The sequence below is a fragment of the Corvus cornix genome, chromosome 2 (genome assembly GCF_000738735.6).
Source record: "Corvus cornix cornix isolate S_Up_H32 chromosome 2, ASM73873v5, whole genome shotgun sequence".
NCBI lineage: Eukaryota > Metazoa > Chordata > Aves > Passeriformes > Corvidae > Corvus > Corvus cornix.
In genome coordinates, this window is record NC_046333.1 from 83,709,097 (window position 1) to 83,736,271 (window position 27,175).

Consider the following 27,175-nt stretch of genomic DNA (forward strand, 5'->3'; position numbering starts at 1 on the left):
GGTAGGAAATGGAAACGTGGAGATGTGCAGTTTGTGAGGCAGACGAAGCCTTTACCTTCAGTTCGGCGGCTGAAGGAGCAGAATTGCTGTGGCTCTTCCTGTGTCAAACTCGAGTCTGGCAGCCCAGAATGGCAGGGCAGCCACCTCCCATCAACATCCCCCAGCTACCCGCTGTTTGTTCCTCTCCTCTCACTCAGAAGCCCCTCTGGATGCCCTTTGCTCTGCTCACAGGCAGCCAGGCCAGTGGCGTCCCGGGCTCTGACCTTGGCAACAGCCGTCCGCGCAGGACGGGCTCCACAGGAGGCAAGTTCCATGAATGATCGCCCAAGCACAAAGCCCGGCTCTCCTGGTGGTGACTTCGCAGCCAGTGACGGGTATCTGGCCCTTATGCACACAAGCACTTGACCACCATGGCCACCTATTTCATCTCTGCCCCTGTGGCAGCGGCTGTGGGGCCACCACGGCAGTGTCAGAAGGGGATGCTGTCTAACACTCCTGAAAACAACAGCTGCTGGACAGGCCTTTTTGGGAGAACCGCTCTGACAAGATGAATGACATACTGTTTTACAGGGCAAAAGATGGTGGATGTATCCCATGAACTGAATGTGGTGGTGGAGTCCTCAGCTGTATCACACCAGCCCACGTTCAAATTAGCGCACCAACCTAGATGCAAATTAGCACTCTAAGCTGCAGTTACACTTCTGATATTAACACAGAGACTTCTGTGTGGGTGAACATTTCCCGTGAGGAACCTTTCCTGCAGTTACTGTCAGGTTTTTGTTACGCATCAGGCTTGTTATACCATTAGCACAGACAGCATATTACATTAAACTGTCTGTGCTGGTATGCAGGCTATCATCTCAGGCCCAGCTGGGCTAACATTTATATAGTTTGTGACTCTGCTGCCATCAAATTTTTCCCAAGGCATGCTTGCCCGATTTCCCTGGGGTTGCACAGGGGTAGGGAGCAAAGGAGCCTTGGGGACACAGGCTGCAGCCAGGGAGGGCTCATGCCATGGGCCCCTTCCCTGTCCTACCTGATGGCACCGGAGCTGCAAACCAAAGCCGAAGCTGGGCAGCTGGCTCCAGTGGCAGATCCAGCTGCAGGACTGTGCAGAACTTGGCAGAAGGGTCAGCATTGGCCCTGGGTATGGCCAGGTATTTTTCAGACTCCTGTTGCTGAGAAGGAAACTTCCTACAGGAAAATTTGCAAACTCCCATTTGCAAAGTAATTTGAAGGACACATTGAAAAAAAGTCCCCGGTGGTGAAAATCAGGGCACTGACTTGATATGAGTGGGGAAGTTGGACCTCTTACAGTGCATCTGGCATGAATGAGTTGGGAAGAGCTTAGTTACGTACAAAGAGACAATAGTCTTAGTTTTGTTTCCATTTATTAATATTGCCAGTTAAAACCTGTATGTCTCTTCAGTAGGTTTTGGATACAGATTTTAAAGGGAGTTGACAGCTCACAAATTATAATTAGAGCATTGAATTTCTGATTATTTTTCCATTTAGAACATACAAACTTTACATATGCTATGTAGATATTATCCATTGACAGTTATTTAACTATCCCAACACCAACCACCCTGGTTTTCAGGATTCTCAGTTTTATTTCACATTTGCTGCTGTCTTTGAGTAATTCAGGTTTATACCTCTCACGGTTTAGACTGCTGGTGTAAGGCAACTTCAATGTGAGTGCTACTCATCACATATGGTGATAACAACACAACAACAACAACAAAATGGCCATGAGCAGAATTTTGTATGTAAAGGCAAGAACAAATTGGAAATTTAATAATTATAATGGAGTTCAGAGTATAATATATTACCAATACTTTCATAAATACATATATTTTCAATATTTCGCCATCAGCAATAAAATATATTTATAATCTGTCATTAAGAATGTAAGTACTGTACTCTGCTAGTTTAAAAAAAAATAAATTTAGGTTACTGAAAAGTCAGGTGTTTTCCCTCCTTCTCTAATAGCCACAGTCTTCCTTGAGATGTGGATATTCTACTAAAGTACAGTTCTGGGATTCTGTAATTATTTTTAATATCAAACAGTATTCATCGGCACAGACTGTATTAGCTTTTGCACACAAGGCACAATAAATCCAGGTTAACATATTAACTATTAATAAATGCAGTGTTTCTCACTTACAGATACATTGCAAAGCTACAGAACAGAAACACCAGTTATGTTCTTCTTTCGAAATGCTCCTTTCAGTGCTTGTTCTTGAGTTGATTACATAGCCCAGATTTCCTTTTTTGTTAATAGTCTAGGAAGGAATTATCACATGGGGAAAAGAGGGTATGAGAGACTCAATACTGTGAAGGCCTTCACTAGTTACATATTCGAATCATCTGAGAATTTCCAAAAAACCAGAACTGTGAACTTCAGGTTTCTGTACTAGACTAGCCATGGGGAAATGTAATTCCATGGGTCTCATCACTGCTGTTTATTAGAAGATTCACTTACATCACTTCTTTAAAAAAGAAAACAAAAATTAAGTTTTACTCCATCTATATTTTAAATTAGCCTTTATCTTAAATTCTTCGCCAAGAGGAGTTTTGCTATCTGAACAACAGCCACTTCTAAAACTGATATCCAGATACTGAAAAAGGTTTAATTGAATGTCAGTTTTGGCAATATTTTCCCACAAATGTCTAAAGGGATCTATGTCTAATTCTGGGCTGTTGGGGACATTTCACCTCTTCTGGGTTTGGATGTGCATCCTTCCTGCATCCCAGTTTTCCAGCAGTTTGAGGCTCACACAGGTGGACATCATTTGTCTGTGTGCTGGTTTCCATGGAGCAGATTTCCAGCAGAATCTTCTTATGTTCAGTTTAGTGGTGCCTTAACTTACGCCTTTCTTTTCCAATACTTATTAGTCAGATTTTTTAATTTCAATTATAGTCACCTAAGCCCAAAGCAACTCCATTTCATTTCAGTGGAATTACCTTGGATTTACTCTGTGATAGCTTTGATCCAAATCTGATCTCTCTCCCTTTTTTTTTTTTTTCCCCAGACAGACCTGCTTATATATTTCACATACAAAATACTGGTTTCTCTCACAGAGAAGGTGTAATTCTTCTCTGGCTCCAAGATTCTAGAATTTTCATAATGTAAAAGTTGTAAAATTGTATCAGTGTGGAAGATATGTGTTACGGATGAACATTGTTTTCCAGGTCATGAGATCTGAATAATGTTGTTTTAAAAAAAATGATAACAGAGAAAGGGAACAATATGCCAGCATTTTTCAGTCTCTTCAGTCTACCAGTCTATTGCATTGTGCTACCACAGAAAAGCTAGATTTCATATTGGTTCTGCTAAAGAGAATGATGCTATCAAAATTTCTGCAACTGACAGTAGTGTCTTGTGTCAGTCACCTGCTCAAATATTACTGTGTTTTACTAAAATCATTGGTCATCCCTTTCTTCATCTGTTACCAGGGAAATCAGTTCCTTATGGAAATAGTAATCCTTCCCAGTTTGCACCCCAGAAGTGAGAGATTAGGAATCACCAGAAAAATCTACCTGGTCCACATTCAAATTTGTTAAGGTCTTCTGGAAAGACAGAGGTAGAAGCAGACCATGTGCCAAATTAACTGTCCTGATCCATGTTCCCTGGTCTACTTGCAACTTCCCAACCATAGGAAGTATATTTGAAAGGGATGAAGGAAGAAAGATGAATAATTGTGCAAGTTGCTCAAGAGGCTTTAGAAGATAATATGAGCATTAAAAGGAAGATTGAAATGCAAATGTAGGAATTAATCCTACATATTATTTTTCTTGGAGCAGCTATTTATGTTGTTCTTATTGACACAGAAACAACTGTCTGGAATTTGCTTTTAAAATGGCAAAAGTACTTCTTGAATTGATAAGGTTCTGACTTTGACCTCTAACTTTCATTTTAGCTCTTTACTGTGCCCACCTTCGACAGGATGACATATCAATGGTTTGTGTCAAATACATACGATTTGACTTTCTCTGAAAGAGGTTTTCCAGTATTTTCATGTTCCATTCATCACTGTTAATGGAAGAAAACCACTGATGGAGGAACCACAGCAGATTTTGGGGGTTAGTTCTCTTACTTTCTATTTTAATTGTCACTTGTTTACTCATTTGTTAGCTAATTTGAGAAACTTAACATTTTAGACATCATATTCCTTAGCACATTTTGTCAAAGATTTATTACACAATGAAGTAATCAAAATGGTAGCCATAAAAACAAATCACAAGTCAGTTTCACAGAACGTATCTTACAGACTATTTTCAAGTAATCACTGCTGATAATAACTTGATTAAAAATATAGAATACCGAGTAGCACATGGCTTTTGACGAGACTCTTCAGGAGGAGCTTTTCAGGGACCTCATTATGAATGATCAATCTGGAAACCAATAGCCAGCATAACCTATTTGCTGGTATTGGACAAAATGAGTGTTTTACAAGCAAACCATTTAGGGGAAAGTAGAGAACCTGCCAGAAGAATTATTAGTAATCAGTCAGTTCTCATTCCCCTGGGTCTGGCTATTCAGTGAAGGAAGTCTTGAAGTCCTTTGTCCTTTGTTCATTTACAAAATTACTGCAGCAAGTGTGTCGTGACATGATAGTGCCCCAAATCCTGGCAACTACATTTGTGCATGCCTATTCAGATATTAATATAACATATTAACATATTTAAACCTGAACAGGTTACTGAACTTCCCCAACTTGGATTCTTTCTGCACTCATAGTAATGTTAAATTAATTGGCTAAAACACCTCTCAGTTTCATCTGTGAGGAAAGGAGGGGGTATGCTAGAGGTGAATGGGGACAACAGAGGGAGCACCAACCCTTCCATTTCCATTGCTTGGTTGAACAAATGCTCTTGGCTACAAACTGGTAAGAAATGACAGCTCAAGTCTCCTTGTCTATGTGCATCTGGAAACAAGCAGGATGAAACTACAGTACAGAGAAGGAATGACTAAGGTTACAACACAACTTGCTGGCAAGGATTTTGCTACTGCAGCTGGGCTATATAACAACAGGTTTTGTATTTTTTTCCTTCATAGTTTGACTTTCGCACCTGCACCTAAAATAAAACTTGGCAACACAGAGAAAGCCAGTTAATTACCTCATCTCCACTTATACTTCATTGCTGTTACTGCTGGTGGTGGTTTTGCTCCCATGTTTTCAGAAGATCAGTTGCCAGCTGTGAGATGTGCTGCCAGGCAAACTTGACATGGGTGGATTCCACTGTGCGGGAACAAATAGCAAAACGTAGCACAAACTTCTCTCTCAGGTGGCACGGGACCAGATGGATCTTCTTGGCATCATTTATGCTTTGAAGAAGTGCCTCATTTAGTTCATTTGAGCCCTGAAATCATTGTAATTCAATGGATATGACAATGAATTTCAGAAACAAGCCTGGAAAATGTAAATCCCACCAAGCAGCCAAGCCCAAGTAGCACCAGTAACAAGCAACCATTTTCTCATCTCTCAGTCCTTTGCTGTCAAAGGATATCAAAAAGATGATGATGTAAGAGAGAAGTTTTGAGCCACAAAGAGATATATGGATTATCTTGGCTTTAGGAGCAGTGTTCACACTGGGGCATTTGTGATAGCTGCCCTTTTGTGACCTAAGATCATGAGCTATGTTAAAAGCATTCATTATTGTATCCATGTTATTACACTCTTCTTGGATCTAATCAAACAAACATGGGAGGAAGCTTTGCAGTGAACTGTACTAACTTTCCTAAAACAAACCTTCCAGTCTTCACTTAAGCATGGCTGCTGTGAGAGAGTCTTTTGAATGTGAAATCTTACCCTTAATTAAAAAATTTTTAAGGTAATGTATCCCTGGCATAAGTAGGTTTCATGTTATTAGTCAACACCCTAAAAAAGTATCTGCCTCAAGTTCTATAAGAATTGTCCACCACAGAATCCATCAGAGGAAGAATCTTAGCTATTGTGCATCCTTTACTCTCTCTATTACACTGGTGGTAACACACAATTGCAAGAGATTCTGGGAGCATCTGCACTTTTACTGCAGTGTCCCCTTACTGAGCACGGACTGTGGAAAAAGAGTCACAAATGGCCAAATCCGTCTGTTCCGCAGCAGTTGTGTTACTGGGGCAGCATTGGTCTTCTTGAAAACTTCCTGATCAGAAAACACCTTCTCTCAAATCTGGGCAGTTGTGACTTTCCTGTTTAGCCTTTTCCATACAAAACCAAAGCATAAGGCCGACAGTTTCCCATTGGCAGCAAGGATAAATGTATCATTCTCAAGTTTTTAGATCGTATTAAGAGTTCGAGTTGAACCCAAGTCAAAACCTTGTTCTGTCTTAGCACAAGTTGTCAGGAATTTTGTGTGATGTCCTGAAATTCATGGCTTAGCCTTACTCTTCTAGGAGATATTTATGCAACTGAACTGCTCCTAAGAAAATGGGCCAGCTTTGGTGTTTTGCAAGTCCCCACCTATTCCTGGTCAGTCACTGACAATGATGTCCTGCTTTCTTATCAAAGGTAATGCCTTATTAAAATGACAATCCTTGCCTTTAATATCAAATGCACAGCACTGGCTTTCAGGCAATGCAAGCAGGTATATGATGTTAATTTGGCAGGGGTGAGGGGAGGAAGGAGAAAGATTCATTTAGCTTTCTTCTGTTCTACTCTCACAGCTCCACCTTAGGGCTGCTGTGACACTCGGGTGTCACGTCAAATTGAAGTTGGTAGTGACTAATCCTCTCCCAGAGCTTTGAGAAGCCAGCTTTGATTGAGTCTGTGAGCTTCAGTAAGACAGCATTCACACCCCCTTGGAGAAATTACTAGCTTGACTTGTATTCATCTGCAGTCATGACAAGGAGGCCTAAAACTAACCCTTTGGCATAACATATTTGATGAAATAATTATAATATGAAAGTCATAGGTAATTAGTCCATTTGCTCAACAGTGTGAAAGGCAAAAAATTAAAAGTTACAGCTAAGCAAAACAATAAAAAAGGGCTTCTCAAGCACAAAGGAAGGAAGAAAAAAAAAATCATACTTTTACAGCTGTGCAGCATTATATTGTTGAAGGCCCCTGATCCTTGGTCCTACTGTAACTACATAAAAGTTACAAATACCCTGCTTCTAAGATGTATTTTAATATGAATTATAAAAATGACAGAAAGATTTTTGAAGGAGTGATATAAAAAGCAAATAAAGCTGTTAAAATACCTATAAAAAACTCTTAATTTGAAAGCTTGCTAGTTTTCTTTTTCTCTTTTTGGATCAGGTATGCAAGAAATGAAAACACTGCTCTTTCTACACTGTTTTTTCAGTGGAATCAGGCCTTCATCCTACAACTTGTCCAAAGGTTTCTTAGCTAAAGGTCCAATATTTACCTCCTATTGTAAAATTGTCTTCCCCTTTAGATGAGATTTCTTCCTCTGAATCATGAGGGACAGGAGAACAGATGAGGATGAGCTACTGGTCTGATCAAAAGTGACAATTCCTGTGTTGCTATGCTCTATTTCACCATAACTGTTCCTTCAAAGTAAATGTAGAGCACTGACTAACAGCTGCCTTTGGATCTGCAAAACTAGTGTTTGCTAGTTCCATGTGAGAGAGCAGACTGCAACCAACATTTTGTTATTGAGCAATAAAAGCCAAAGAATCTATCCCTCAATATCTTTTAAAAGTTCTTTTTAGGAAAGGCATTATATTTGTGTTTCCACTTACTGAAAAAACTCTACATTCTGTAATCTGTCAGATCCCCTAGACACAGGGTCTTTTTCAATTTTATTTTAAACAATATAAATTATAAAAAAAACATTTTCCTATTCCAGATGAATTCACCTTTACTTTAGTATTTAACTGTTAGCTTCTTCAGCCAGTTGCATCAAACTCAGGTAACTGGGGCAACTGAATGACTGGGAAAAGAATTTGTTAAAAATTAATAATAACACACTATCCAGAAGGAGAAAAGATGTGCTTGGAAGCCTTCAGAAAAGCTAAAAGCTCATTTAGGTATCGTGAACTAGAAATAAGTATCATAACTAGAAAACACTAGTGCTAGTTATTATTATTGTTGCTTGGTGGTCAGATTCAGTGTCACAATCCAGTCCTTTACAGAGTCTTTAGCTGAAAGTAACTCTAAAAAATGAGTTCATTACCTAAACTAAGACACTGATCCCTTTTCAATGTCTGATTAAAACAAATGAGCTCTCCCAACTACTGCAGATTTTATGCTCCAAGTGCAGAATGTATTTTCTAGTTTCTGTTGGGCAAGGTCTCTACATCAATGAACTTGGCACTTTGAGAGATTTTGGGGAATAAAAGGCCAAACAGGGCAAAAGGATCATGTTCAGCAATAAAAAGCAGACCACAGCCAAGGGCAGCAGGGAATCTGGCCTCCCATATAACCTGTTTAAACATATCTTGCTTCAATTTTCCCAGTTTGACCACAGAATTTTATAGATAAAAAAGCAGTCTTTAAAGAAAACAATAAAAAAGTGTTTAGTGCTCTAATTTTCATCTGTGACAGTAATTTTTTAATAAAATTGAAAAATAAATTCACATAAGAAATTAACTTGACAAGAGACAGGTAATTTGCACTCATCATACACAGAAGTCTAGGGAAATATACTGAAACAATCATCTTTATCAAAGCTCATCATGCATAGAATGTACCAGTCATTTTGATGACAGGTTACAACATTTGTTTGCCTTGACTATATATTTCCATGCCTTAATATGCTTTAATTTCTCTTAAGCATTTGATTCAGTTTTAACAAGATTGTCTTAAGCTTTTCTCTTTCATCTGCTTTGTTCTAAACGAACTCCCTTTAGTTTCCTTAAAAAATAATCAAGTATATTAACTACAAAGACTGTATTCAGTTGCAGGTTACGGTGTTGCCAGAAACCATGAGAGCAGAAATAGGAGATCTTAGCTGCCTTACCTTCAGCCGGAAACAGACCAGTCCCAAGACAACCTCAGCACAGATCTCAAACCTTTCATCCTGAAGGACTAAGCATTCAAACTGATGCGACAGCCTGACATGCTGAGAAGAGAATGAGAGTATCTATATTGTATACATTGGATTCACCAAGAGAAAAGGTGTGCTGAATGATTTGCCATTCCTTTGCTCTGTTCCTTCTGCTGATGTGTGATAATATTCACATATTGCCATCTGTTTGTGTTAACTTCCATCCTGTTTATGACTTCCAGAGACCATATGGAGCCATTGCTGTCTTAGTATCTCAGTCTGTCAAAGGCAGTACTGGTCTACTTCTTGAGACACTTCAGCACAATTTGATATGATACCACATTAAGAGTAAATAATTTTAGGTAATTCTCCTTTAGTTTTTATGCCACTGCTAGTTTTGGCTGGGAATGGCTGAAGAGTCCAGAAGTCATTAGAGGGAAAGGGGGAAATGGACAGATATGCAGGGAAAAAAGGGTCACAGTTTCAGTGCAAATTAAGCTGGAAAGATACACTTTTTTTTAGAATAGCTCACTTAATATGAGAAATCTGTGAAGAAAGGGACAACTTGCTCACTATTCTGACCTGGGTGCTCAGGTTCAGTTGAAAAGAAAGTTGATGGCAGTATTATCAGGAAAATGGATAGCAAATCTCAGCAAACCTGTTGAGAAGTTACCGAGGCAAAAATGAATTACAGGGGGCACCAAGCCAGAACAATTATTTTGAAGCAGATGAACCCAAAATTCAAATAAATAGGAAAAATACCAACAGACATAGTAAAAACCAGCTGGGAAGTCTTAACATCAGTCAGTGATACTTGCACACTCACACCATGTTTTGCTTTGCTTTCTTTCAAGTAGAAAATTAATTTAAAAGCATTTTCAAAAAACCAACCCATATCCTCATCAGGTACCTGCAGTACTTTATCCAGTCCCCCTCTTACTGGCTTTGTCATTATCTTAGTGTTCACTATCATAAAAAAACCCAAAACCCCAACCAACCAAACAAAAAAGATAAGACAGCAACAGCAATCAGCCATTTGAATTATAGTTTGTCTTCATGCAATAGCCAATCTATACCAAAAATTATCTGAAACATCTAAAAATCATGTTTAAAGGTTCTTCAGCTTTTATATATTTAGGATTGCAAATAGTTTTACAAAAAAAAAAAAACAACTAAGCCCATGCTTTTGCACTTTGACTTTTTGTAAATTCAAGGACAGCTATTAAACAAAAATGAAACATATCACTTTGGGTCAGGGTTAAACGTGGAATGTTTCATCTCAGAGGAACTTCTTCCGAAAGGACAAAACCAAGGCAAAACAGAAATAACAGAAAAGGAAAAAAAAGAAGGAAAAAAGGCCAACACATTTTGCAATCTTAATCATAGCTTTCAGATGGTTTTTTATTTCTTAAAATAGAAAAACATAGTTTAGATTGAATCAAAACATTGCTTCAAACCTTCATATTGCGCTTACTGGTACCCTATGCAACCAGCTAGTTTTCCTGTTGTTACCACTTCCGCTCTGCTGTTTGTTACATCCATTTATCATCTCCCTCTAAAATTAGCCTGAAAGCTCTTTGAGTCAGGAATGAGACCAGTAAAATGTCCAATCCCTTCCAAGGCGTTTGAATGTTCTGCTAATATGAAGAGCATGAATTTACAGCTGTGAAATCCAACCAGAAGTATCTGCATACATACAGATACTTGTATGCATAATAAGTGCATGAAAAACATATGTGAAATAGGCACAGGTGTTGTAATGGTTGTTTACTGTCTCCTCCTGTGCTCACGTTCTGTAGCTTTAACCAAACATGTCTTTTACACAGCTCTGCAAAATTCTGCACTGCATGTACCGTGTCTTGGAAATCAAATCCATAAAACAAATCATGTTCAATGAGATAAGAATTTCACAACTGTCCAGCTGAATGTAATCACCAGCTAAATTTCATCCAAATTTGTCTGGGTAAGAACTGAATAAAACAAACATTTAAGATTTGGCTTACTGTGAGAATTTTGTACAAGGAAACTCCAGACCCAAGCCATGCATTTTATAGCATGTACTTACGTCCAGTTTTTGAACTAAATGATTTTTCAGGAATTTGAAAGAAATAAAAGCAAGGGAAAATAGAAAATTTTTAGTTACGTCACAAACCAAAATTCTAGAAGTATTTTGCTTTCATGTCTGGATGCAAATACTTATATCCACAGCAAGTCTTAACAGCCAGCAATAATTGGTAAAGACACTGGGGGGCACCAAGCGTTTTAGGTTTTACAGAACTGGAAGGAGAGAAAGTGGTGATTTAACTGGAGTTTCACGTGTACAGCTTTGCCTAAGTACAGTTACCCATGGCCCTGCACCTTTGAACCATAAGCTATTATCCTGAATTGCTCTTACAAAGATTGCTGCAACAGTAAAGTTAAATATTATTAAGCCTGGAAGTTCAAGCCCTGTAAAACTGCAGGGCATTTAGGTATCAAACGTGCCTCTCTTAAGTCCAAAAACTGTACCCACGCTCTGGACACGAGTATGGCAGTAACTCACAGGAGGACACGTGTGACTTTAGTGCCTCAGCTTTTCAAGACAGGCAGGTACACTGTGAAAATAAAGTCCCGTTTGGAAAACTGCAGGCACGAAACTGAGGATAGGAAAGAAGGAGAAGTAAAAGACTGACAGGCTGCTCTCAGTTTTCTGCTGAATGTGTACATACCAAGCCTGACCTATGGATATCTTGAATCTCCAAGTACTTTTGATTTTGACATATGTGTCAAGCTGTGTCCCTAGCACCATTAACTAAAGTTGGCATTCAAATATTATTTAACTTTTCAAAATTATTTTATCTAGAGTTGTCATATGATTTAACATATGATTTAATTTATATGATTGTGTATGTGGACATACACAAACCAGCTCACATACTGTTTCTAGAAATACCATTTGGGCAATCCCTTCATCATGTGGGGTTCTCAAAGTGGAATCACATGGACTGTGTTAATGTCCTGAAATATCTTGGTATATAGGAACAGAATTACAGCCCCAGTCGTTACAGTGAAATTTACCTGATTGAGAAAAAGAGGCTTGTAAGGAATTTTTATGTGTCACTATTATCGCAGGTAAATAACCATTGCTTTTCTGCAGTGAGAAAGGAAACAAGGGATCTAATTAAATTGGTTATTCTGGATAAAGGGAAATGTCTTACATAATAATAGGAGCAGTAAACTTGCAAGGCACTAGAATGTGGTCTCTATTTTAAAAAATCTGTATTCTTGTAAATATACTGTGAATAAATAGAAATAAAAATAAAAATCATTATAAATATAAATATAAATATAAATGCTTCTGCACTGACATGTTCAAGCTGAATTTTAATTTCTGGGCAAAGTCTTCAAGAGCTAAAATAGTTTTTGATTGCAGGGAGCTTCTCTGAAGCATCAGAGTACACTACTGTGTATATGCAGATAAACATATTGGCCTAGTCTTGATCACTTTGTACTTTTCCTCCTATAGATTTCACCTCTTTGCCTGCCTTAGCCTGCATCCCACTACACTGAAGGAAAATGCTGTCAAAAGAGTCTTCTTAACAGCCACTTGGACCGTGCCACTCTCCAGTTTTAATGCTATTGCATTGCTGTTCTTTACAGTTCCAGTTTCTTGGACTCTACTGTTAATTTTTAATGGAATTCATTATCCTCAGTACACTGATTACTTCTGGTCCTAAGGAGGATTCAGCTGAGTCAGAATATTCATAGGGATTGCATACAAAAACACACTAACTCCTAAATGTCTCAAACTACTTTTGAGCTCTTTGAGAGGGCTTAAACCAACGAAGGAATAATAAATAGATGGTCAAGCGGTTTGCAAATGGGCCATTTGGATTTCACATTTATACGGACTCTGAGTGGTTGACATCAGTCCAGAAGACTGTTGTTGTTGTTGGTTTTGCCCTCTTTTTACATCTCCTCTGTGGCTTTGGGACTTACCTCCAAAATTTGTATTCGTCTCTCCCCACATCCTTCAAAGATGACTATCCTCCCCTTTACCACTGCTTTAAAACCTATACTTTGCAATAGGTTAATATGACATGCTGTGTGTGAAAAGAGTGCATAACCGGAATGTTTGGAAAACAAAAAAAATTACTGTATCTAAATCCAAGTCACACATTCTCATCTCCTGGGAATATTTTAGTTCCTAAATGCCATCCTCAAGTAAATGCCAAGTTGCAGTGGTTATCCAGTCATTTTGATGTAGACCTTAAGGCTGCAAACACAACAAACATATTTTCCTTAAAATACACTAATAAAATTTTAGTGACAGTTCACCTCAAGAAAAGAAGTTTGTGAAGAGATAGTTACAGATGTCTTTGGTCTTCCACCCAGAAACTTGCTAACACACAACAAATAGGGTGGCTTCTTAAGGATAAACAGTGTTTTTTCCATCTATATCATGTCAGAAAGCTCACCACTATTGAAAATCTCAAATCCCTTTGTAAGTAACACCAGGCTGCACAAAAGAAGCCAAACTAGAAATCTATAAACACTGCACAGATCTTCCTAGAGTTTTCCATGACTTAGGAGCAAACATAGGCATATCCTTCCCCAGATTCCAGCCTAAGGAACTGTTTCAAACCTCTACTCTTCTGCCCGACTCTGTTATCCTTTCCCCGGGGCAACTCCTTAATAATACGAGATTGGGGGGGAGAGAGAGAGAGAGAGGGAGAGAGAGAGAGAGGGAGAGAGAGAGAGAGGGAGAGAGAGAGAGGGAGAGGGAGAGAGCGCGCTTCTTCCTGCTTCCCCAGCTCCAGCACCTCCGCTCTCCACTGGAAGGTTGCAATACCTGCCTCTGCCACTGTTCCTGGGCCTCTTTTCATTCTACATGTCCACTCTATCACCCACTCAAATGCATCTCCAAATCATAATATACTGCTTCAGAAATACTTCTGGCACCTACAAGGCTTCCCTTAAAACCCAGCTAAAAGTCCCAAGTACACAGGAGACAGTACCATCCAGGAACTGCCTGGGACTGCCTTGGCCAGCAATGGGAATATAAAAGCTGCTACTTGCAAGATGCTACAGCATGTTTAAAAGAAAGCAGCTTCTCACGGCCAGGCATGCGGATGAGCAGTGTTAAAGTTCAGTTAACAAGTGAAGCTAAATTCCAAATTATTTTTCATTTGGAAAGTTGTCTGTAGGTTTAAAAATTTAAACCAATGTTGGGCTGGTTTAGATACTTCATTACTACTCTACCAAAAGAAAAGTCATCACAATCTACCTGTAGCTCATGATAATTCCTGAGAAGAGAGGAAAAAGTACAGGATATTAAACACATTTTTAATTTTTATTTTGCAGCTAGTGATATAATTTTACCAACATAGCTGAAAAGTCATAAGAGATACCTTAAACTCTGCTAGAGCAGGGAGCAAATGAAACACAATTATTTCTTGAAATTTAAGTTCAACAGAGGCTTGCTGGAGATACAAATTACATTTTTTTTTAAAGATGCTTTGGAACCCACTGAACCAGCATTCACTGGGAGTGGGCAAGGGGGTATGAGGATAAATTACTTTAATGGTTCCAGCTTGAAGATGTATACAGTGAGCCAAATTCTTCACTTAATTATCCCTCTTTCCCTTTCATAACTTATTTTTATATTTATACTGAAGAACAATTTAGTCCTTAATGAAATATAAACCAAACACACTCATTTCAACAAGCCCTTGGAAATCTTAGCTGTCTGAATTACCTTTACAAATGAGGAAAGATACAAGGGTCTTACTTTGGAATCAGTATCTTTAAGAAGAGATTCATTGGCTTAGCCTTCCTGAACTGTACTGTGATAGAAAATATGAAAGCTTGGTCCTCAGCTATGATTCTACGAAGACACGCAGCTTTTGCCTGGACAGTCCGGGAAATACCTGGGACACAGGGAAAGTGGGAATTTGTTGAATGTAAATACCAACCTGTGGGAACCAGCCTGACAAAAGGCCATGCAGTTGATATGAGTCTTTCAACCCTCTATTTTCCCAGTGAGAGATTTAGCCCTACTTAAAAACAGCATCATACTGCAATAATTGCAGTCGCAAGAAATCTAACCAGAGAGAAAATGCTACTAGGAATGGTAATGGTAATACTAATAAAGGGATAACAAACCTCAAATCAATTTTTCATCAAAAGGATATGTATCAGATTGATACAAGGATGATTGATACAAGAACATCACGATTGCCACAGCTGCCAAAATTTATTTCTGAAAGCCTCATTAAAGACAAAAATCTAGTTTTGGTATTTGTAGAGTTGAAAGCTTTAGTGTGATTAAAATAAGAAGCAAAGAGGGTACTGTCTATCCCATAACCTTTCCAAATGAAAAGATACTTCCTTCTACAGTGATTTTACAAGAGTGGAAAAAGCCTTTCTTAGGAATTCTTCTGTTTAGTACCACAATTGGAAAGAATGTGTGTCTGCAGGGAGTTTGGTATGCTAGGCTAGGCCCTTAGTTAATGGATATTTTTGTAAATATTTAGAGCCAAGTCATGGATCTCCCCTCACTAGAGGTTATCCTGAACTTCATAAAGATAAAAGCTATGCTTGAATTTGACTTTGCCACTACAGAGGAAGTATATATATAATTTAGACTGGCGCCACATATGTTTTTTAGTGATTAAAAAAACCCCCTTTTTACATCAAGAATGAACTTAGTACTTATAAAAATATTAACAAACTGTAAATTGCACACATTTTTTTTAAATGTATTTTAAACAGGAAAGAAAGCAACAGCAGAGGTAGACATGCCAGATAAGTCACTGTATCCCTTAATCATAATCTAAACATGTTATCAATGCATGCACATCAATAATATAATGAAGAAATGAATATCCATGTGTTTCCACAACAAAACCATGGATGTGCTCTGGCTTAATTTGAGAGGGAACTATAGTACCATACTGTAGAAATTCCAAATTCCTAGACTTTTCTTTCCTGAAGACAAGCACAAAATAGACGGCACCTTTAAGCCTGCCATGATATGAAATTGTGACCTTACATGGGGCAAATGAGCAGCACCCCTGTTGAACTGAGCTGCCTAAAACTATTTCCTGTGCTTTCTGATGTGTACAGAAATCATGGAAAGTAGATAGATGGCCAGCTCATTTTCCCTTGCCGTCCCACCACAGGGTACCCAAGAAGGCAATTCCCAGTCACCTTGCGGATGTGCTCCTGCAGCCCCTTGACCCCGTACATCCTCAGCACAAACCAGAGCTTCAGGGAGCGGAACCTCCTGCCCAGGGGGATTTGCCAGTGCTGCAACCAGAGAGAAGAGCCCATGTCAGAAGTCACCATTGCAGTGAAACAGCAGAAAGTATGTTCTGCCATGGTTTTGAAGTGAACCACATTCCACATCCTACGGTCAGTTGCCAGAGGTGGGTCAAATAAGAGTAGAAATATCTATTCCTGGTTTATTAATCCCTGTTTATTAATACCATTTAATATTCAAAATTTTCAAATTAAAATTGGCAAAGGAAGTTGGAGTCAGAATGAAAGGGCCATGAGGCAAACCAAATTTTCTTTGTGGATCCTAAATTCTCCTCAAGGGCTTTAGAAAAACAAGTATCTGAGAAACTCATGTACATTGGCTTGTTTAAAGTTGTGGGGCTAGCATCTACAAAGACAGGTATGTTTTCCATTTCAAAACAACAGTGTTTCCATGGTAAAAGATTAAAATAGAGATGCCTTAAATTTGTTTTCTAATTGTGTTATTCACTATGTTAAAGAAAATAAAACCCAAACCCAAAACTTTAGGAAATTTCTTTCTACTGCCTAAATCTAAAGATACTGCACATGCAAGACAATTTCTGCCTTTAAACAATATTTTTTTTCAAAAAACACAACCCCAAATTTCTGTTCAAGGAATGTTAAAAATTTAGAAAGCTGCATCCTTCTTGAAAAGAAACATAAAGTTTGGAGGTTTATGATAGTAATGAAAAAATAAAAGTCCTAAAAATACCAGTCTGTACAAGTAATAGTATTAATTATTACATTGGTACTGTACTTACCCGATAATCTGTTACAAGACCTGGAAATTAAAGAAAAAATGTTCACATTGCATCATCATCACAACAGCCAAAGACTTCAATCATTCTAATGTTATTGAAAAAGCTGCATCTTAGCTGTCCTTTACATCTGCAACAAAATTCAGCATCATCAGTGTCACCAGGACCACTAAATATCTAGCTGGGTACTTGGCAGCATGTTAAATGAAGGTGCTTTTAATAACCTTCATTCCTTAGCTAGTCAGAATATACCACTAGCAAACAGTTCACAGAAGAAACTATTTTCCTTTCTGTTATACTGCAGATACTATGGAGATGACAGAATAAATACTATGTTTATTTTCTTCCTGTAGGGAAAACAAGCAGTAGATGAAGCAACTATTATTAATTTTGGTTTAAACAGTTTGCAGGATCCCCAGACTCACTTCATAACTCATGCTCTACTATGAAATGTCATCACCTTTACCCTACTGTACTGGTAACACTTCTAAAAATAATCCACTTTTAAATACCTTTTATACTCATACATATATATATTTGTTGCTAATTCTTCAACATGTCTAATACGTGGCTGGAAAAATTCACTCAGAATTTGACCTGTTCCTGCTTGGAGAATAGTATTCTGCAATTTTTTATGGCTTTTCTTCTGATGTAGTGCAAGCCCCTTACAAACACAGATGGACTAAGCCACAGAGCAGTCCAGGGAGGCAAGCAGAGGGCATTATTAGTTATCCTTTATAGAAGCACATGGTGTCAGGATTCACCTACCTTTTTTTTAAATAAAGGAATTAAACTGATTTCACAGTAAAGGAAACTTGAACATAGTTAGTTACTTGCTGTAAGTCAGTGACAGAAATTAAACTGACGTAATATTTAAAGCACTTCTTTAGGAAGCATCTGCTTAGCCTCCTTATTCTGCTTTATTTCTCTGCAGTGGAGTATAAGCTTCATAGGAGAATATGTACTTGGATTCCTTGGGAAAATGCTAAGTACTCCTGGAACTGTCAACTGGAAGGTTGAACTGTAGCTTCTGAATTTGACCAGTCTATGGCATTTACATAATTTTCAGCCTTTATGTTTTCTAGGAAAGAACAAAAAAAAGACTTTTTCCTGTGTTACAAGCTCTCTTGCCAATGTCCTCTCATTTATACAGCCAAAGCATAGGAAATAACATGGTCCTTCTTTCCCTGTAACAGAAGGCCATTGGGTTCTTTAACCTGTTACTATGTTGGTTTCCAGGTGGTAAAAAACCCCAAACCCACAAAACAACCAACAATGATTAACCTGTTCCTGAACTTCAGGAAATGAATATGGTTGTCTCTGCTTGGTAACAAGGTAAATTGATAACATTCATATTCTTCTGCAGCCAATTGTAGCAGCCATTTCTGTTTGATAGCTGCAGGACTGGTAGCAAAGAGAGTAAAGCAACTGGTGACAGATAAATAATCCTACGCTCCTGTAAGGGGCTGGTGTCTAATGATCCACAACAACGCCTTTCCCAAGCTGTGAAGCAGAATGTAATCAGTGATTAGTCCTTGATTCCTTGATTACAAGCCTTAGTCTTACATCTGTATTTAACCAGGAGGAATTGCATTGTGGGAGTGTATGTGGTGTTCACAATAGAGTATAAAGCTGCATTCTTCTAACACTGCCATGAGGATTTGACCTATATCCTGGGTTGCCAGGCAAGCTAGTATAATCTTCCTGGTGTGATGATGCAAATCACATAAAATTATAATTAATGACAAAATAAAGACTCTCCCCTTGGGGACACATATAATTGCCATATGGTTATTAAGAGTAATTGCTCACAGATAGAGATATTTTTCCTCTCATTTAAATTCTTGAGTGAGAGATGAGTGAATTCAGAAATACTACTTCATTTACTTAGTAAACCAGGATAGGAATTCTGAGACCTGAGAATGCGGAGAATTCAAGATCCTCCATACAAGTCATATTTCCAGGAGTGCTGACATTCCATAAATCACACAGGGATCAATGAGTACTGCAGCATCTTCGTGTAGCAAATTTGACTGTGTTTATTGAAGGCATAAGTGTGGGTTGGAAGTTTAACCAGAGGCATTTGCATTTGAAAAGCGTTGTCCAACTCTTCAGAGAATTGATATTGAAAGGGAATGGAGCATAGAAAAAAAATTAGCATTCCTAAACTGCTAGTAATCAGCTGATCTCTTTGAAATCATTGTGTTAGATCACATAATATGCTATCACCCTTCTGAAGGCAAGATGAAGGCTAAAATACTCTTTATCCAACTGGGGTGATAAAGTTTTCAGGTCAACTAGGTGGCCTTACTGAAACCACCTGTTTTTAAGAAAGATTTGATTTTTTTCAAGCGTTATTTAACCTAGGTAAGACCTAAAGTTTTTGTATCAGCACTGTCAGTTGTCCCAAGAACATATTTTCATTTTAGTTAAGGCTGGATTTTCTTCTCCTGAAGAGAAATATTTTTTATGTATGTTAAGTAAAAGATAGTGCCTTAAGTGTATTTGCTGTAACTTGTATTTTTCAGTAAAAAAGGCAAAAAAAAGTATACATTCTTTTCTTAACAATTAGAGCCTTTAGAGGGTGAACCTCAGCTCCAGAATTACTACATGTTCCTTTTTGCTGCACTGTTCTATGTTTGCATTGCTTGGAAATGGAGGAAAACAATAAAATGCAAGGTTTATACCAGTTCATGATTAAGGCACATGAATCCATTTTTCCTAGGGCTTTTTAGTGAATAGTGGAATTCTGGATGGTATTAATTTAAATGTCAGTGAGTTCATAGCCATAACAGGATACACTTCAGTACACAGATGAGCACCAGCAATTCCATGAAAATGATGCAGTTTAGCATATGGTAAAACCTTCTACAGATGATTCAGCCTCTTGAGAAAGTTATGATGGAACATCCACCACATGTTGACACTGCACTGCTATGACCTTCTTCACAATTACTCTGTTAATAACCAAATGTGTAAAAATGGGCTTCAGGAGGGCAAATACCACTCTGCAGTTGCTAGGTATGTGCAAGGACCAGCACAAATCCACTAAGGAGCTTTGTACAGAGCCTGAGATTTGTAAGTTCTTTGTGAGCATTTTGTGAAGAGCTTTCATGAGCATTTTGTACAAGACAGATAGTCCACTCTTACCGCCTTTTTCTACAGCCAGTGTAAGAGCATGAGGGCTACAGCATAATGTCCCAGAAAGCTACCACTCAAAAGCAGAGCACAGACAGCAAACACAGTTCACCCCTTCTTTGTAGTTTCAGGGAGTGTTTGCTCCTCACATGGGTTTCTGAAAAATTTGAATCAGAACTTGCATGAATAACTAAGAAAAAAAGTCACAGAGCTTAGGAACTCTAAAACCAAATCAGATCCTGAAATCATTCTGGAGAAAGATGTGGTGGGGAAGACAGGTTAAGGAGCTTGTTACACAACACTCAATAATACGTTTATCTGACAGCCCAAAGATCATAAGAATTTTCTCAACACTCCTGCAATCAATCAGTGGTAAGTCTGAAACTGGGGAAATCCCAATACAAAAGTAGTAATACAATGGTTTATGAAATTACTTTCCTTCTATTGCTTTCAACTAACTAAAATCTCACTAGACACGTATTTGCACTTTAATGAGCTTAGCTCCCTAGAGTGCTCAGAAAATGGAAACAGCCTCCTAAACAACTTGGGTAGTTTAAGGATTGGCGTTTTCATCTTAAGTCCTTTTTTTGCATTACATAACAGAGAACAAACAAAATAACAATAATCTCATTTAATCACAAAATTACCAGACTCCTGATGGTGATGCTGCAGGTAAAGAGGTTCTAATTTAAAGGCACCTATTAAATCTGATCTTTTTTTCACCCTGTATAAAAAAAGAAAGAAATCAAATTGAGAAATTTAAGAATAAAGACTTAAGGGATTAAATTTCCACAAGAAGTGAAGTAAAATTGAATGTGTTTAAACTGGCATATTTCCTGAGCACAGCCTGTGCCATTTTCAGTGCTTTTTCACAGCCATATCAGTACTGTACTTACAAGTAGTTAAGTGTAAGGCTCAGCAGGAACGGGCAGCATGACTGCACGACTGCATATTTAAAAACAGACAAGAAACAGACATAGAGGATCTTTTTATGGTGATAGACACTCACACCAGAATGTGAGACTAGCTGAAGCAATGTTAATGTTTGCAGTCAACAGAAGTTGTCTTGAAATTACTGCAGTACAAAGCTGCGTGGGAAGAGCTGTTGCTTCCTAAACACCGCACAGATCGCGCTGAGGCTGCGGGGGGTGCTGGCCACTGTCTCTCCGTGCTGCTGGGGAAGCAGCAGCAGCAGCCACCGGAAGGGACCAGCCACCCAGTCCTGCCTCAGGCTCCCCTCTTGTACCACCCTGCCATGAGCTGGATCCAACACACAATTCCTGACATTCTACAGCACAATGCTACACTGGGAAGCATAGCTTACTATTGCCAGCTAGGGGTGGTGTGACTGGACTGAGGTTCAAAAGCCAGTGTGTCCTTTTTAGGGAGAATAAGCTATGTTTTGCCAGTGATTAACAACAAGATTTTTCTGGTTCATGCCTCATGTTGTGTAAGACTGACTCACCTCCACAAATGTTGGGGTTTATAGAGGCAGAAGAAGAAGAAACCATAAATCAAATAGGGAAAGACTGTTACATCATTAGATTATGCCTATAAATATATTACAAAGTAAGCAAAAATCATATCAGCACAGGGATACTCTAAAAGACAAAAGTCCAAAGCTTTTTTCTGTGTTTTAATGGTTTAATATAGAATTGTAAAATTCTAAGTAAAAATCTAATTTCCAATATTTTAGTGTGTATGTATAAATGCACAGGCCAGTACATACTCCCACTCTCATGCACATTTAGACTGTGGTCATAAAACATCTTATTCAAACAAACAAAAAGCCTTCCTCTCCCTAATGGTCAGGGAAGTACCAAGGTAACAGCCAAGTATTTGCCTTCAGGTATGGGAAGTACATAACTGAAAATAAGTAAACTTATGCACATGACAGTAGTAACAGATTTTCAGATAAAATAAAAAAAATTAATAACCTAACTATTGCTAGAAATGTCCTGTGGACAAAAGGAAGAAAACATTACCTGAAAAGAGGTTTAATTAGGATAAATATTTTTAACAAATTCTAAGTTGCTCTACTGTAGTTCATTTGAAATATTTGATTACTTTGCTATATTCGTGTTTCAGTAGCTCATTCTGTATGCAGCTAATCCAAGTTACAAGCAATGTGCTTAGCTGTTTTGTGAGAGCTTAATCTCTTCTCCTGTAAGATGCTGTATTAAACAATGGAACAGATGACTATTCTGCAGGAACATCTAGCTTAGAAGACACAAAAAAGACATGGAAGTTTCCGTAGGCAGGGCACGCAGGAAGGGTGCTGCTGCATTCTGCAAGTAGGTCCACACCTCAGGCAAGTCCTAAGTGCTCAGGAGGTCCCCACCAGAGTGCTGAGTGCTCCAGGTCTCTGCCATAATGGTGGGCACCCACCTCAGAGCCAAGCCCAGTGTGTCTACGGAGGCAGCCCGTGAGAAGTCTGATGCTGCCAATCAGGCAGAACTGGTAAGGAAGGAGACATCAGTACAGCTGGTAGCTTGCAATGGATGCGCAGATACTTCTCCTGGAGAAAAGGCTGCGACCTGCACAAAGTGTGGATGACCTGTTGTGGCAGGTGGCTGCATTACAAGACACAGACAATAGGCTGTGTGGTAGTAGAGGGACTGAAACAGAGCTAGATGTGTGGCTCCAGAACCATACACCTACAGTAGATAACTCTGAGCTTGAGACACCTTGGACAAAAGCAGGGCTCCAACCTCCACCCTCCAACATTCAGACCAAAATCAGGTATGATGCTTTAGAGGTTTTTGATGTCTGTGAGCAAGGCAAACAAGGAGAATGTACACCAGGAGGACATGGTGGTTACTGTAAAAAGAAATGCTGAGTGACTGTAGTGGGCAATTCCCTGTTAAGGGACTCTGAGGCACCCATCCACCAGCCTGAAAGATGTTCCTTGACTACCTCTCAAGATGAAAATCATAGGGCTAGTGATCTCCAGAAGTCCCTCCCAACCCTAAAGAATCTGTGATCCTGTGAATATGTACTTCACAAATTATACTGGTAAACTAGAATTGTTTTAAGGCTAATAGACCAAGACCTAGCTTAAGTAGCACAGATTCACATATTAAGTACTCATAATACAAAATGCACAACAAAAGTCCTGGTGAATAAAGTGATGAAAATCCGTGAGGAGTGACTTAGATGAATTGCACATCTGCAGCTTTTAACTGCCTCTCTATTTTGTGCATTTTTAGTGACAGATAAAAAGGTGACCTCATATTATGAACCAACAGGAAAATTTCACTTCTGTTTATGTTCAAGTGGATCGTTCAAATTTTTTCAGTTGAAGTCAGGAAGTGAAATACAATTTCATTTCAAGCAGTTTCCAAGGCCAGGCTGGATGGGGCTTTGAGCACCTTGGGCGAGTAGAAGGTGTCCCTGCCCATGGCAGTGGGGTTGGAAGTAGATGACCTTTAAGTTCCCTTTCAACCCAAACTATTCTGTGTTCTATGATCTACAGGTAAGTATTTCCTGTAAGCACCTTCTTTCAGTTACTGAAACACCCTTCCCAATCAAAAGTTAACACTTAAACCCTGAAAAGAGTAATAAAAATCAAAAATACCAAGACTTTGCAAAATTGTTATTTTTATTCCCTCTGAATGAAGATACTTCTTCCTATTTTATAATATTCCAGAGTATCAATTAAACAAGTCAGGCAAAACTGACTGTAGTTTCAAGACAAAGTCTCTAAAGGACTCTAATATTTGAATATAGAAAATACACCCTTCTTGGACTGGCTGTATTAAATTCCTTTTTATAGGAAATTGACTGCTCTTTTCTGTACATCAGGAAGTCTGAGAATATTTTACAAAAGGTTTATAATGAAATTGCCTCCAAATCTGAAATGATATCAGTGCCACATATTGCACTGAGTAGTTTAATAATTACATTACAGATCTAATGGGTAGATTATTTTAATCAGTTTGCAGCGAAAAGAAATGTGAATGTTTACTGGGGAAAGTGCTGAGGAGTCTGGGTTATTTTGAAGTCTGCCCATCAGTGGAACTCAGATTACTTTGATTCTGAAATGGTGTTCAGTGTTTGCTGAACTCTTTCCATACTACCATAGTATCATGCTTAATACTTTTCATGGATCCTAAGAGGACTATGTATCCTTCACAGTTACTTTTTCTTACCATCCTTTATTGTTACTTTTCACCTTCTCAGGGAGTGTAACAGTTGGTAAAACAAGTGAATTTTGGACATGGGTCTTAGAATTAGCTGGACAATGGACTTGGCTTTAAGTCAAAGAGTTTAAGTGTACATTTATTCTGTATTAAGTGAATAACCCCTATACATAAATGCCTTGCTGAATCGAAGCCCAAGTGGCTTTAGTTGTGAAACTTTTACTCTGAGTAAGGAGACGTTGCAAGATCTCTTCAGAGTCCTTGTATTGGAATCTTCCTACCTATGAAAACAAGCATTTTATGCAATGGTTTATCTAAAAAAAACCCAACAAGAAACAAAATGCAGACAAATACTTTCCTAAGTCTAAAGTCTAAGCTTTACTAGGAATAACCTAAAATCATCTGAGATGGGAACTCACAGAGTGATTGCATATACCTTGTTTTACTGGAAAACCAGGTAAAATGCCTTTAACATAGTTCCACAGAGTTTTCAGGGAAAGCAGAATTAATGAGAAACTAAACTGTTAGGGAATAGACAGTGGTTCCTAATTGTTCTACAAGCATCAAAGAGAATGATAGTGTATTGTCTTATTTGCAAGTGGCTCTGTTTTTAACAGTGTCTTTGAGTGATAAGAAAAAGATGGGAGGAACTAGCAAAGGAGTTTGTTTCATCATCTTCCTACTTCCTTATACACAGAGACACAGCACACTGTGGGGTGCTGCCACTACTGATGAATTAAGGTCAAAATGTAAGCCATCTACCCTAAGGAAAAGAAAAAAAACATAATGTATTGGAAGATTTGAAATGACTGCACCAGCTGAAATATTAAAGTAAAAACCATAATATCTAACCTGAAAAGTCTACTTTGCCAGGGAAATTAAAAGGGATGAAGGTTAACCAAAAGCAACTGAGGGACCATTGTCTTACATTTATTCTTCTTTTAAATAAGATGACCTATTTCTGGATGATGTTTTGGAGTCTTCTTTTTTTTTGCTTTTGCAAATTTCCTTCTATTATAACTGAAATTAATATTTTCATTTATTTTGATAAATAGTCTGCATTTGTTGAATAGCTATTTTGCTAATAAGTATCATTAGTTGTGATGCTGGTAAGCGTTTAGTTTGGGACAAAATAGGATCATCTACTATGGAATGTTCTTAACAAACCCATGCTATTATTACTGCCATGATACTTTGCTTTGTTTGAAAGTATGTCTGTGAGTTTCTATTTTGGCATCTTTTAATATCAAAATGTTGTCTCTGGTGTCATCTGGGAAAATTGAAAGTCACTACAAAATTGCATAAATAGTCCTTTTTGAAATCAGCTGCTTTTCATCAGCCAAATCTTAAAACATTTTTAGAAAGGCTTTTAAAAGAATCAAAGCTCAAACCAAAAGAAATTTTATGGAAAAGCAAGAGAAGAAAAAAAAAAGCCCTGTTTAGCATGCTGTTCATTGCACTGATATCTTTAAAGTAAGGTTTTTTATTTACATTTTAAACAGCCCCAAAATGGATTATGTATAAATCTGCAGACTTTTTGGGACTTCTCTCTCTTTCTGGAACATAATGCAGAGCTCAGGCCTATTTCTAAGTTTCATGGTTTTGAACCTTGGATTAAATGAAAGTTTGAATTCTGTAAATGATTTATAAGAGTTAAAGCTATCCAGTTCTCCTCATTTCAATAGAGAAATGTAACTAAATGTCTACTGCTAGAAAGGAAGACTAATATAACCCCAGTTTTGTCTTTTGTAATGTTTCCCTTTACTGTAATACTTACCACATAGCAGAGCAGTCAAAATTCACTAGGAGCCATTTGTGAGGATTGAAGTTAAATGAGTCTGCAAACTGAGAATAGATAAATAAAAACAGAATTATGAAAGAGAAAAGGATCCACTTGCTCATGATACAACTTTGTCAAATTGTCTGTGTAACTATGAATCAGTTCCTGAACTGGGTCTTTAAAATGTTCATACTGATGTCACCTTATTTAGAAACTGCTGTAGTTCAATCTTCATTTATTTTGGGAGTGGAATTCACGTTAGGTATGCAGTTAGGCTAGTGGTATTATCAACATTACGAGCACTTGTTTACAATTACACTTTCTAGATACGTATATATGGAAAAGTATATATCTTATTGTGAACTAAAATAAATAAATAAATCTGCATACTCAGAAACATTCACTGGGGTTCATATCACATTTTCCAATAACAATTCCCTAAGCTTTCTATTTCCAAGAATATTAAAATAATACATGCACAATTCAGATATATAGCAATAAATTATACATGTAATTCCGAATCTGCACATCATATTCCTTAAAAAAATTACAACTGACTAGGAATTTTTTTTTCTTTTTTTTTTTTGCTGACAGAGTATTTTCTTTCAGTAGAAATTATTGTTTCATTTAAATCAAAAGAAAAATGACCAAAGAGTAAGCACTCGCAATACATATTTATACACCATGTGCCTGGCCTACTTTACTTGGCATATGTTTAGGTGGGGCATCAGAAGAAACCCGGGTGGGTAAGATGGACACCATGTGGGAAAGGCTTCATCCATGTTTTCTGTTTTAACAAAGGCAGAAGTCACCAGCCTTAAAAAGCCTGGGATGGGGACCTGGCAGCATCAAGGTCTGACTATTCCATATAGCACTTTTCTGTTCTCATTTGCTTCTCATAGCCTTCCCTGTCACCTGTAAACAATTAATAATTGCTCTAATAAGAGAATATTATCTGTCTATCTATCTATCTATACATCCATCTAGCTATCACCCTGTACTATGCAAGGTAGGAAACCTATTCATGGTTGTTAAATATTTACTCTTATGACAAATGCTGGCCCAGACAAGGGATGCTGTTTCATTTCCTTCAGGAACCAATAACAATAATTTTAAAA

At 38.0% G+C, this 27,175-nt stretch overlaps 1 protein-coding gene across 6 annotated transcripts in view; it reads right to left on the bottom strand.

Annotated features, from left to right (window-relative positions):
* Positions 1–1,374: 1,374 nt before the first annotated feature.
* Positions 1,375–27,175, bottom strand: part of DDC (dopa decarboxylase) — a 73,887-nt gene continuing 48,086 nt past the window's right edge. For 4 of the 6 annotated variants that reach the window (XM_019282600.3, XM_019282599.3, XM_010393938.4 and 1 more), the window contains 6 exons: positions 26,055–26,122; positions 20,783–20,859; positions 17,001–17,020; positions 16,150–16,248; positions 8,932–9,033; positions 1,375–5,367 (listed from right to left, as the gene is read on the bottom strand). In XM_019282600.3, the coding sequence (XP_019138145.2) occupies positions 5,152–5,367; positions 8,932–9,033; positions 16,150–16,248; positions 17,001–17,020; positions 20,783–20,859; positions 26,055–26,122 (582 nt within the window). In that variant the 3' untranslated portion in view covers positions 1,375–5,151. Of the gene's footprint in view, positions 5,368–8,931; positions 9,034–13,749; positions 14,868–16,149; positions 16,249–17,000; positions 17,021–20,782; positions 20,860–21,645; positions 24,559–26,054; positions 26,123–27,175 lie in introns of those variants that run through there. The other 2 variants (XM_019282603.3, XM_019282604.3) reach the window with 2 other exon arrangements.